The following is a 13,636-nucleotide window of genomic DNA, read 5'->3' as shown; positions in this document are numbered from 1 at the left end:
GCACAGCCCGGTCCTGAGCCGACAAGATTAGGCAGGGCGCGGGCTGGAGGTAGCCGAACGCCGCCCCTTCGGTATGGAGGGGCCACAGCGCAGGGGGAGGAACCCTCAGCAGAGAGTCATCGGTTTGTCAAATATTTACTGAACGCCCGACTGCCAGGTACGCGGGCAAGCCAAAATTTCACCTGTTCTTTGTTGAGCGTCTACTAAGGACTCCAGTCTGTGGCGCCTGGCTTGGGCGGAGGCGTCTGCCCAGCGGACGATCCCCGGAGGTTCCTTGCTTTCCTCAGACCTTTCCCCTGGACCAGGCCGCCCCGTCTCCTTCCCTCCTTTCAGCCTGACCTTTGGGAGCACGGCCGGGAGACTCCAGCTGAGACCATGGGTAAAACGTGGGTCAGTACAGCTTTGTCGTCCCCTTTCCCCAGAATCCACAGGCCCCTTCATTCATTTTTTTTCTTCCATCCCTCCATTCATATTTTTCAACCTTAACCTGTTCTAGGGACATTTTACAGGGAAGAGGTAATTTAGGAACCCAGGCTCTACTCTGGAGATCAGTCAGAATGGTATCAGAAACTGTGTAGACCTTGGGCTGGGGATGTGGCTCAAGCGGTAGCGCGCTCGCCTGGCATGCGTGTGGCCCAGGTTCTATCCTCAGCACCACATACAACCAAAGACGTTGTGTCTGCCGAAAACTAAAAAATAAATATTAAAATTCTCTCTCTCTGTGTAGACCTTTGCTTACGTGCAAAATAGAAACAATATGCCTCCCAGGGCTGGGGATGTAGCTCAGTGGTAGAGAGCTGGCCAGTATATGTGATTCCCATGTGCCACCAAAAAAAAAAAAAAAAAAGGAAAGAAAGAAAGAAAAGAAAAAAGAAAAACCACACCTCCTTCAGGAGAGTGTATAACAATTGAGCAAAGCCAGGTGCACACCTATAGACAGACCCAGTTACTTAGGAGGCTGAGGCTGAGGCTGGAGGATGGCTGGAGAGCAGGAATTAAAGGCCAGCCTGGGCAACATAGGGAGACCCTCTCAAATAAATGAGATGATGACCCATGTTAAGCCCTTAGCACAGCAGATGTCTGGTAAACAGCAGCTTGATTGTAGGCTTGCCCTGGAGAGAGGTTGGGTGATGAGTAAGAGAGGTAGGTAAAGGCAGTGAACAGGAAAGGACTGTGGGAGGTGGCACCAGGCTGCTCTTGCCTATCTTTCTCAGTAGGGTCAACTGGCAATGTGGAAATATTTAAATAGAACTTTTTCCACCCAATATGCTGAAAGGGCCTCTGCTCCCATCTCTTTGCCACACCCCTCAACAGCAGAGCTGCTTCCACTCAGTAGCTCCATAACAGGAGCCCTCTATCTCACTGACTTCCCCTGACAAAGGAACCTGAGGTGAAGATGCGATACCCTTCCCCTCAAGAGCTTGCACCTACCACCTGGTAGGAGGCCTGGTGGAGAGGGGAAGACAGAGTGCCTTTGATGGACTCACCTCTCTCCTTCAGAGCGGGAGCAGAACATATGCATTCCCAGCCCAGCCCCAGAGAGGAGCTCAGAGGATGACCCCCTAATGGGGGCAGGTATGTCTCATGTGTCCCACATATTCTCCTTCCAAATTCCATCACACAGGGGCCCCAGAATCAGGAAGCTGAAACTTCCTGCATCCTGGTATGGTCCCCTGGAAGGGAAATGACCGACACTGAGGAGAAGTGGTGTGGTTTCATTTCCTCCCTGGCATTCTAGGGCCCCAGCTCCTCCTTGACCTTCAGGGCCTACCAGTGCCTCTGTTCAGGACACCATCCTAATGACCATTTGCCCTCTGTCTCTGGATCTCCCTGCTTTTCCTTGCCTCCCTCCCCAGTCAATATAAGGTTTATTCTCTATCCTTCTATACAAACTATTAAAGCCAGGCTTCAGCCATAGTGACCTTCCTCTAGTTCTTCAAACCTGACAAGTTCTTTTCTTGCCTCCGGGACTTTGTCTTTGTTTTTCCTATCCCTGGAACAGTCTTCCTTGACTTTTAGCCTGGTGGATTCATCTTCTAATTCTGAGCATAAGCTTACCTCCTCAAAGAGGCTTCCTTCCTGACCCCATCATATCACTTGGTCCATGCACATATTAAGTCTGTAATTATTGTTTATTATATGTCTCCACAGTGCCAAGTATTTAGCATAGGTCTTTGGTGGGTAGAATGGACATTCCTGTAACAAAAGACAGGTTAATAAGAGAAAAGCATAGCAAAATTTATTTAATTAAAGTTTAATGTGATATGGGACCCTTTCAAAATGAAGGCCCAGAGACCCAGGGGTCTTCATTTCAAGGTTCATGCTTAAGTCTGATGAAGCATGAATAGTCACATAGAAACATTTTTGGACAAAAAGGGTATGATGGATTAAGCGGGAAGTCCAGCATGGCTTGTCCAGATTCTTCTCAGCCTCTGTGCATCATCATTCGTTTCTCCTGGATGTGGAGCAAGATTCCTCTGGAATAAGGGTGTTCAAGGGGGCTGGGGATGTGGCTCAAGCGGTAGCTCGCTCGCCTGGCATGCGTGCGGCCCGGGTTCGATCCTCAGCACCACATACAAACAAAGATGTTGTGTCCACCGAAAACTAAAAAATAAATATTAAAAGAAAATTCTCTCTCTCTCTCTCTCTCTCTCTCTCTCTCTCTCTCTCTCTCTCTCTCGTGCGCGCACGCGCTCTCACTCACTCTCTCTTTAAAAAAAAAGGGTGTTCAAGGGAGAAGGGAAAGGGTAAATAACCTTTCTAGGTTTATGGTTTGCTTTAGGGGAATAGGGTTCTGTATTTTTGTTTTTGATATGAGGGATTGAACCCAGGGCACTCTACCACTGAATTACATCCTCAGCCCTTGTTATTTTTTATATTTCGAGACCGGGTTTCCTAGGTTGTCCAGACTGGACTTAAATTTGTGATCTTCTTGCCTCAGCTGCTCAAGTAAACTGGGATTCCAAGTGTGTACCACTACACCTTATGTGATTCTAGTTTCTGTGACCCATTTTGGAGAAGAAAAATTCTGATTTCTGTAGCTCACTTCAGGGAAGAAAGTAAGGGCAGGAGGTCAGAGAGACCTTGCTCTTAGGCCCTTCCAGTCTTTTTATTTTATTAATTAATTAATTTTTGGTGTTGGGATGAAACCCTTGCACATGCTAAGCACACACTATCACTGAGCTACATCCCCAGCCCCCAAATCCTTTATTTCAAAATATTTAGCACTTAAGGGTGCCATACCTTGGAGTTTCATGTTCTGAGCCCTGATATACTAAAAACAAAAAACTGTTGATTGAAAGAGTATATGAATGAGAATATGTAAGATTGAATGTATTATGTATAATTATAAAGCACCAATAAAATTTAAAAAAAAATAAAAAGGCTAAATGGGGAGGTAGAGCAAAGGCCGGGGAGGGGAGAGAAGGCCTGGGAGAGAGGTGCAGAGGGGACAGAGGTTGCTGAAGGGCTAGAAGGTCTGCTGCAAGGGGATTACAAGAACCCTTTTTCCATCTTAGGGTTAGACATCCATCTCTGCCTCTCTCTTTTGGTGGACTGGTGTTCATTTTATTCATTTGACTTAATTTCCAGATGTTCCTGAGAAGCTTCAGTGGCTTTTCATTGCCTTTTCATTGAGATTCAATACAAATGACTTGAAAACATCCTGTAGTAAACATGCAGGTCCCTAATTCTACAGTGTCCTGTGATGCAAAGGTGCAGGTCCAAATATGGAGAAACAAGATCCTGGACTTGGAGGTATTATTTACAGTGTCTTTGAGGAGATAGAACAAGTTATGGGCAATATTGTCCTATAAAGAGCAACACATGGCATGATATAAATTCCAAAGCAGTTATTACAATCAGAGGAAGAGTTTATTTTCTGTATACTTTAAGCATTGGTCAGTGTGGCAAATGAACACTGTTAAACTCCAGGCTTATATGATGGGTGTAGAGACCTCAAAGTGACTTCTATTTTTAGAATGAGTTGTTTTACTATAGAATCTCTGTCTTTTCTCCATCACTGTCTAGTATATGAATTTAATTTCTAAGTTGCTGAGTGAAAATTGCCTAAAAGTATTAATTGATCACATTTTCTTGATCTAGATTATACAGCAATAGTTTTCAAGTTTTCACAGTCAGTATTATTCCCTAGAGGTCCTGCCTGACAATCTCAGATTTTAGGGCCCCAACCCCATATTTTCTTTTTTTGGGGTACCAGGGATTGAACTGGGGGACTCAAGCACTGAGCCACATCCCCAGCTCTATTTTGTATTTTATTTAGAGACAGGGTCTCATTGAGTTGCTAAGTGCCTCGCTGTTGCTGAGGCTAACTTTGCAATCAGAAAATATGGGGTTGTGCTGGGTGTGGTGGCACATGCCTGTAATCCCAGCGGCTGGGGAGGCTGAGACAGGAGGATTGGGTTCAGAGCCCTACGTGGTGCCTAATCGTGGACATTTTCAACAGTTCCCTGGGGATGCCCCGTGTGTTCCTGGGGACCATGTAGTAGACATCGGACTCCCACACCAGCCCCTCAAGGGACTGTGCTACACTGGCTGCTTGACAGTATCATGGCTTGAGCAAAGGGCAGGACATGCTGAGGTGAAGATGTTCCCCAACACAGCCCTGCTCCTGTGGTGGTCCTGTGGGTTGGCTGGCCTGCGCTTCTGCCATGCCTTGGCTGGGCCCTCACCCTCCACCATTGCTAACAAAACCACTGCACACAAAACCCCCTTTCACCCGCAGCTCCACCCCACAGCTCCAAGGCTGCTCAGGAGGTTTGGTTAACCCCGTTAAGAAAACAAATAGCTCCTGGGCAGGGCAGGCAAGCGGGTGCTGCTAGACACAGAGGCTGGATTCTTCTCTGGGAGTGGGTGGGTGAGCCAGAGGGAGGGGCCAACCATGGGAGGCTGCCTGAGCAAGGGTAGGCCTTGCCTGCCCCACCCAAGTCCTGCTCTAGTCACTTGTGTAATCTTGGAGAGCCCCCCTGAACTTGAGTCCTTATCTGTACAATGGAGAGTTGGGTGGGGGGCGTTGTGTGTGGGTTAAATGACATCATGCTTCTGAAGTGCTTAGCATGGCCCTGACACACAGTAAATAAATATTCGCTGTTATTTTTAACTGAATTATATGAAACTAATGTTTTTGTAATCCAAAAATGGTAGGAGATTCACAGTTACATATAGTTCATCCTAATATATTGCTACTTATTTATCAACAAAAACAAATTCTATTCCTTTCAGTATGCTGAGCTTTAAAGGTTAGTTTGAAAACAACTCTTTCAGCTACTAACTCTGTGATAAGGATTTTCCTGATATTTCTCCATATTGCACAACCAAACAAAACAAAACAAACAAAAAAACACAGCAAATAAATTGGAAGAAGAGCTTGGTGTAAATCAGCAACTATTCTATTCATCACAACCACCTCAGGGTTCCTACTGATTGCCTTTTTAATAAGTGCATTTTATTAATTTGAAATAAAATTTAAAAACAATTTTTACGTTATAATATTGAATTTTGGAACAAGATACCTTAAAAAGAGTTCTCTAAAACGATTTTTAAGTTTCTGACATAGTCTAAACTCTTCATTTTCAGAAACAGGAGAGTGAAGCCCAAGGGTGAGAAGTGGTTCTGGAAAGAGCTGGATTAAGAAGGCACCTCTATAGAAAATGTCTTGAGAGCCCTGAGAGCAAACCAGGCCTAGGACAGGTTGGCAACCTGCTTTTCAGGGTCAAGCAGGTTCCAGACCTGCAGCCCCAGCCAGCAGTGTCATTCCTCAGAGCCTCTTTTCCTCTGCCCAGATATGACAGAGGCAGCTCAGCTGCTCACCCAGGGCTGCATCAGGAGGAGCTGGCAAAGACTGCCTCGGCACTTTTCATGGCACAGCAGATTTTTCTTGGGAGACAACTTTCTAACACTCCTCAAACCATATGTCACTATGCCTGGTTCAACAAATGTATCTGGCATTAAAGGTCCCCAGCTGTTTACTAGACCTGCTTCTCTGACTTCCAATGGCTGCTCCTAGGGGAAAGAGGATCTCAAAGGGGTCAGAGAGGCTCATATACTTACAAGGTCAGGTCAGTATCAAAATGGGACTTGTTCCAGGTGCAGTAGCACATGCCTGTAATCCTAGCTATGCAGGAGCTGAGGGAGGAGGATCTCAAATTTGAGGCCAGACTGGACAACTCAGCAAGATTCTGTCTCAAAATAAAATAAAAAGGGCTGGGAATGCAGCTAACTGGTAGAGCATTTGCCCAAATGGATTTGTCCTTAACAGGCATACTGTATGGATTTATTGAGGTCTTTAAGAACTTTGTAGGTTAATGTCTTAGTAGGTTGTTAGCTCTGGGGTGTTGTCTAGAGCTAAGAACCTAGAACCTAACTTAGCTCTGAGCAAGCTGCTTGTTCTTTGAGCCTCAAGTATTTTAATGTAGATAATGATGACTACCTGGTAAGTTGAAGGTACTGGAGTAGAGATGTCTTAAAGCCCTGAGCACAATGCCTGGCAGATAGTACTTAACAAGCAACAATTCTTACTATAGTTAATGAAATAATGAGGTTCCACAGCGGGAAGAGGCTGCCGGGGGCAGTCTGTCCTTTGATCTACACATGTTCCTGCCTGTAAGGTGCACCTCATCTTTTTTGCTAGTGAGGCTGCTGATGTGCCACTTCACAGACACTTGCTGGTTGGGTCCCTGTGGCCATCATTGCTGCCACTCATAATGGAAGGGGAAGCTAAAAAGCAATAAATCTTGGGAGGGAAGAGTCATTTGGAAACAGTCGTCACATCTCTTTAGTGAAAGGTTCTATCTCAGACTGGCCAGGGTTTTTCTGTGGTTTTTTTCTGGACCCAGACAAAGTACATCCTATGGAGGATGAACAGCTGGCTTTTTCTGAGCTGCCTTGGGTGGGTGGAGTTTCTGTCCCAGAGGTCTGGTCATCTCAGCCACAGGGGCATTTCCACAACAGACAAGGGCCAAAGGGGAGAAGGCTTATCTCAGGCAAGCCTGATGAGGCAGGTGGCTATCATGGGGCAGCCTGTAGGCCCCACCTAAGGCTCTGAGCACTAGTCTTACCAACCATGGTAGGGCCTACTGAGTCCCAAAATTGCCAGATTTCATAACTGTTTGAAAAACCTCAAGATCTGTCCTCAGTAGCCATATGGCAATGATGTGGAGCTACAGAATAGCAACTACCCCCATAGGCTGCCTTTGAGGGTGGCAGGAGGATACCAAGATGAGTAGAAAATACAAACTCTATGATCTTAAGGAATTCATTGCACAGGAGGCCAATGAGGTAACCTCAGAGAGCCATTGCATAAGGTAGAGACCAGAGTTTACAAAGACAATAAATACAGTGCCATACAAGAGGTACAGGAGATGGAGTTCCCATTCCTGTCTGGGATAGAGATGGTGGATCAGATAAAGTGGATCAGACAAAGCTTTTCAGAGAATTTATATATGAAGTAGGCACCAAAGGATGCACTAAATTGTTCTCCCACAATGAAAATAGCTTTATTTGATTTTTCTACTTGTAAAGATAATACAGACATTTTAAGCAATATAAATGGCATAAAAAACTGGAAGTAATGCAAAATTCCATCTTTAGAGGCAATCATAGTAAACAATTTAATTAACATCCTTCCCATATATAAAATTTTATAAAATGAGGATCATATCATACATGCAATTCTAAAACCTGCTTTTTTCACTCAAAAATATGAGTTTTTCTTGTCAATGAATATAATTACATATCACTTTCAATGGCTATATAATAGCCAACTGTATGACTGTACCATAATTCATTTAATCCTTTCATGACACAAATTTAGATTCATTCCAGTTTTTGCAACTGTAAACAAACAACACCATTTACAATAGGCATCTGTGGTTAGTTTTCATGGGCCTGGTTTCTAGAAGTGTCTATGAGGATCCTCACTGACACATTGGCAAATGCCCTCCATCTCCTTACACTTACGTGCCCATCCATAATGTTGAAAAATGCCTATTTCAGACTGGTATAATTCTGAAACTGAAGATAAGAAATGGGAACTGAGAAAGAATGTCACAGGTACAAAGCCCAGAAATAACAAAGGCTCATCCAGTCACATGGAAATGAGAAAGGGAAAAAGCATGTTTGTAATCAGTTTCCATGAGACTTTAGCACTGTTAAGGACTGGGAGATAAACAGGGCAAGGTGAGCTGGGTCCTCTCACAGACAGCTGTGAATGCCAGGCAGCAGAGCCTGCAACTGAATAATCATGTAATACTTATCTATTTGGCATCTGTTTTGAACCCAAACTTTTGCTGGGGCCATGAAGTGATAAAGACATATAACCAACACAAAGCCACACAACTGGTATCCCAGGATAGTGATGTATGCTCCATTCCCAAGGTTCATAGGATAGGATTGAGTTGTTGTCCGTTTCTAATTCTTAACTCAAACACGGCACAGAGAATCTTAGTATCTCCAAAGACAAAGTATATAGCTAAGGGATGTGCCGACAGCAGCAAAGATGTGTCCTTTTCTGCTAGGGCAAGGATCACTATTCTTCTCTTTCCCTCCATTTCCTCCAAGCTGCCAAGTACCAGTGGGAAAAATCCCACACCTTGCGGTTAGATGTCACTCAGAATCCATGGGCTTCAACCTCATGTGGGGCCTAAGCATGCTCAGCAAAGGACACTCTTTCCATCACCACGCTCTGCCCAACCAGACCTTTGCCCATATTTGAGCAGGTTTCCATCAATTCTCCTTTTTAAAATTTGAATTTCTGAAAAACCATTCCTTATTTTCTTTAGAGTTCCCAACTATAGGTGCATTAATAATAAAAGTCTTCTGGGAGGGCTGGGCGTGGTGGTGCACTCCTGTAATCCCAAAGGCTCGGGCACCTGAGTCAGGAGGATGGCGAGTTCAAAGCCAACCTCAGCAAAAGTGAGGTGCTAAGCAACTCAGTGAGACCCTGACTCCTGTCTCTAAATAAAATACAAAATAGGGCTGGGGATGTGGCTCAGTGCTCAAGTGCCCCCTGAGTTTAATCCCCAGTACTAAAAAAAAAAAAAAAAAAAAGTCTTCTGGGAAGAGTTTAAAGTTACTAATATTTATGTGACACTTCCTCTCTATTTTATTTCTACTCCACTTACTTATTCTGTCACTGAATACTTATACTGAATATTACATTTTCCCCAGCTCTATTTCCTCACCTTCAGATGGAATCCATAAATTCTTGAGGAAACAACCCAAGGGGCAAGCAGGATAATTGTAGACTTATCTCCATACATTTTGTCCAAACCTCTTGGTTCAAATAGGTAAACAGTGTCCCTACCAGGAGGAGGCATGAACCCTTCTTCTGCCTTCCCTCCTCCAATAGATTTCTTTCTCACAGCAGACAGCAGTGAGGCTCCCTCTGAGCATGGGAACTGTTCCCTTCCACTCTCTGGGCTGCCTTTATTCCCACACATAACTCTGAGAGTTGTTCCCTTTCTCTCCTCTGAATTTCTATAACATGCTTAAGTCTGCCCAGCCTTTAAATAAAACTCTGTATCTCCCACTTCTAACCACCAGCCTCTCATCCCCTCCAGAGGAGCTTTACTGTCCCCACTGCTTCCCCTCCCATCTGCTCTAAACCTGTTTGCCTTCTGTGTAGCTTGTGTTACAATGTGTAATCTGTGTCTGATATTCAAGCCAGATATCTGAGGGCCATGCCAACTACCTTCCCCTCCCTCGGGTCTCTCATCAAGTCAGTGGCCAGGTCCCAGTGGTTGCATCTCCACCTTCCAAACCTCTCCCTGAGTTCTAACTCCATTATTACTGGCCTCATCCCTGCGGATGTTGTATAGAGCCTGGCAGCAATCTCCACCTCCAGTCTGACACCTTCTGATGTCTAAATCACAAATACTTCCCTTCAGTAGCTTCCTGTACTTGTAGGATAACGTTCAAAGGGCCTCACGAATTCTCAGGCATTATGATCCAGCTTCTGCTCATTACTCTCACCTCACTGATTCAACTCTGGCCATACCAAGCACTTGTATGTCCCTAGATATCGGTATCCACCTCTGACTATCTCTGACTATCAGGCAGACAAGGAAAGCAGAATGGTCCTGGTAGAAGGAACAAACACCTCTTCACATTTAAGACACAGTTCAAACATCACATTCTCATCAATTTCTTCCCCCTGAGTCTCCTTTCTTTGTGTCATTTATTTATTATTCCTTTGTGCCTGTTATTCCCTGTAGAGGCTTCTGGATCAGTACCCCTCACCTGCTGTTGGCCTTCTTGATTTCCATGTCTATAAACTCTGCACAGAAATGCATAAGCCCTGAAGTCAACTGGCCCATCAGCTTCGAGACACAGCAGACACAGAGGGAAGTTTTGAAACCCAAGGAGCATCCATCCCAAGGAAATAATGAAACATCAAGATGATCATTGGATAGAACTTAACAAAGCACAGAGAAGTTAATTTAAAAATAAGTCTCCGTGGAGAAAAGAATTACAAATGTGGAAAGGGGACAGAGTAAACCTATAGGGCTAGACTACAACTATCAATGTGAATTCATGAAAGAATTTATTTTTTGTGGTAATGGGGATTGAACCCTCTATGCCTTGTGCATGCTAGGCAAGTGCTCTACACTGAGCACTCTCCACCCCATGATTTTTAAAAAATATTTATTTTTTAGTTATAGTTGGACACATTACTTCTATTTTATTTATTTTTATGTGGTGCTAAAGATCAAACCCAGGGCCTTGCACGTGCTAGGCGAGTGCTCTTCCACTGAGCCACAACACCAGCCCCCCATGATTTTTTTGTTGTTGTTGTAGATGGACACTATCTTTATTTTTTTATGTGGTGCTGAGGATCAAACCCAGTGCCTCATACATGCGAAGCAAGCATTCAACCTCTGAGCTATAACCCCAGCCTCCCACCCCATGATTTTTAATATCTACTTATGTGATCTATCTCTACCTCTCTCAATATTTCTTTTACCTCTCTATATTTTCTTGTCCTGTCTGGAAAACCTTGCAGCAAGATGTCCCAGTAACAACAAGCACACTCAACACCCAAACTTGGTTTCTAAATTTCATTCCTAAGAATCAAAGCTTCCTGGAGAAATGGCTGATTCTAGGGCTGAGGCAAGGAAGATACAAGATGGGCCTAGAATATCTTGTTATGCCAGAAAGTAAAGTATTCAAAAGTTAAAGACACAGGAGCCTGCTACCAATGTAGGACAGTTTGAGCAAAATAAAGTCAAAGTAACAGCTTGAATTTGAATACAGTAGGAATCCATGTTTCCATACTGATAAACAAGTGGTAAAATAAATGGGGAAAGAGAATGTTTTTATTTAGAAGGAGAATGCCAACCAATAAATGTAGAAAGCAGGTCTGAGATGGAAAATAATACTGCTCAATCCTTATAATAATAACTGATTCAGGCAAGACCAGTTACCAATGGATGCTATAACCGTGGATGAACAAAATACTTGTATGATCTGAAAGTATCTCCCATAAATTACTTGTTAATTACAAAGGGGAAAATAGCAAATTTAAAATGAAAAACCTGGTAGACATCAACTTAACCAAGTGATCAGATTTATCATCAACATTAATGGGACAAACAACATCATATGCCAACTTCAGATGCATGGAGAACACATCACTTCTATGATGTTCGTATCCAGAATGGAAAGCCCCAGTCATGTGGAACCATAAGAAAAATGCAAATTAAGCAATATTCTACAAAATAACTGGCCTATATTCTTCAAAAATGTCACCATAATGAAAGACAAAGGCTGAGGAACTCTTCTGCATTAAAGGAGATACAGGTAGGGCTGGGGAATGTAGCTCAGTGACAGGGCTTTGCTCTAGGTTCAACCTCCAGTACTACAAAAACAAAACAAAAATAATTTTTAAAAAAAGAGAAATGTAATCATGTATCACAAATAAAAGTAACACATGATCCTGCATAAGGAAAAAGAGAACTGATACAAAGGACATTATGGGGACAAATGACGAATTTAAATATGGTAACCATCATTAGATAAGTATTTTATTAGTGTTCAACTTCCTGGTTTTAATACTGTACTTACATGAGAAGGTTCTTGTTCTTAAGGAAATACATACTTAAGTTTCTGGGGCCATGGGATTCACTGGTATGCAATTTATTTTCCAATGATTCAGAAAATACAACATGCAAATTCAGTAGATAAAGCAAATCATAAAGCAAATGGGGTAAAATGTGAATACTTCATAAATTTGGGTAAAGAGTACATTTGTAACATTTCTGCAACTTTCTATAAGTTTGAAATTATATTTTAAAAAGTTATAAAAAAAACCCCCCGCAAACCAAGAATCCAACAGTAAAGGATGAATAAAAATTATGGTACAGTCTAATCTATGGAAGCCTTAAAATGATATAGCCTTACAAATTTGTGAAGGTATATAAAGATACAGAAAAAATGCCGGTAACATATAATGTTGAATGATAAAAGCAGGATACAAAATATTTTATGTGTATATTATTACAACTATGTAAAGACAAGCATATTAAAAAGGTGGAAAGATAAAATCAAAAGTGATAATAAAGATATAGGGGAGAAACTGAGTAACTTTTTCCAAAAACTTAACCTGTTGAAAAAAATACTTGCAGCAAGGACACCTTCCCAGATACAGGTCAGCACCATTTAATGCTTTCTCTTGCCTTAGGCTGCCCCTCCCCAAACCTTAGCCTCCACCAAAGAGAACTGAAAGAGCAGGTCCTAGAGCCCCTATGCAGAGGGTGGTGGGGTTGGAGGTGGCAAGATTCCTATGGCAGGCAGTCAGCCAGCTCTGACTCACAAGGGAGCTTCAAAGTCAGCTCTGACCAGTGCAGCTCATGCAGCTGGGAACACAGCTGAGAGGAAACCCATCAATGACTTATCTGAGGCTCTGGCCTTCCCTGGCCAGACCAGTAAAGACCTGTTTGAACACCCTTGGCTTGTGCTTACAATACCTGGGGGCTCTTCCTGACATGCTCCCTCTGAAGACACAGACAGTGAAGCTTCTGTGAATCTCAAAAAGGCTCAGGAGCTTGGAGATTACCCTATCCAGAGGCACAAGTTCTGGCTCTTTGTAGGGATAAAGCAGCAAGTCCTTAATTATATATTTATACCTTAACAAGAACAGTTTATTGAGGATGTGGTGGTTTTGCTTGCTTGCTTACTTATTTACTGTGACTTATTTTTGGTGCTGGAGAATTGAACCCCATGCCTTATACATGTATTCTACCACTGAGCCATAGTCCTCAGCCCCTAAGGACATGTTTTGATAGGTAGCTAGAACATAAAACTTGCTTCCAGAGCTTAGGTCAAAAGTAGGAATAAGACAAGGTTAGCCTTCTCTGCAAAATAAGTTTTTAAAATTCCTTCTCTAAAAAAACAAGAGTTAAGAATTAGGCAGATTAATATAGCCTCTGAATAACATCTGAGGTAGGTAGAGAAAAAGAAACCCAAGTTCCACAGGGAAGGAGCAGCAAAATCTTATGAACTCCTATACAGAGAAAGTTCCTACACCTGGGCAGCTTCTTGGTTATGAGTATTTCAGACCTGCTTCCCAACTGCTCCCCAAACTAAAGCAAAAAGCACCACCATTCTGAGTCATGTGACC

At 43.1% G+C, this 13,636-nt stretch overlaps 1 protein-coding gene and 1 long non-coding RNA gene across 3 annotated transcripts in view; one reads left to right on the top strand and one right to left on the bottom strand.

The window, feature by feature from the left end:
• The first annotated feature begins 44 nt into the window (after window positions 1-44).
• LOC139704729 (uncharacterized) lies at window positions 45-5,990 on the top strand. 2 transcript variants are annotated; one of them, XR_011706685.1, is made up of 3 exons: window positions 45-157; window positions 3,592-3,756; window positions 5,596-5,990. It is a non-coding gene; the product is annotated as an uncharacterized lncRNA (long non-coding RNA). The 2 variants fall into 2 exon arrangements; XR_011706684.1 differs by lacking the exon at window positions 45-157 and adding an exon at window positions 306-390.
• Window positions 5,991-7,404: 1,414 nt separating this feature from the next.
• Window positions 7,405-13,636, bottom strand: part of Snx1 (sorting nexin 1) — a 46,100-nt gene continuing 39,868 nt past the window's right edge. The window contains exon 15 of the mRNA XM_071608373.1: window positions 7,405-13,598. Coding sequence (XP_071464474.1) covers window positions 13,431-13,598 — 168 coding nt within the window. The 3' untranslated portion in view covers window positions 7,405-13,430. The remainder of the gene's footprint in view (window positions 13,599-13,636) is intronic.

Source organism: Marmota flaviventris, chromosome 2 (assembly GCF_047511675.1).
Source record: "Marmota flaviventris isolate mMarFla1 chromosome 2, mMarFla1.hap1, whole genome shotgun sequence".
NCBI lineage: Eukaryota > Metazoa > Chordata > Mammalia > Rodentia > Sciuridae > Marmota > Marmota flaviventris.
Note: the sequence above shows the minus strand (reverse complement) of the source record. Positions and strands in the feature narration are given on the sequence as shown.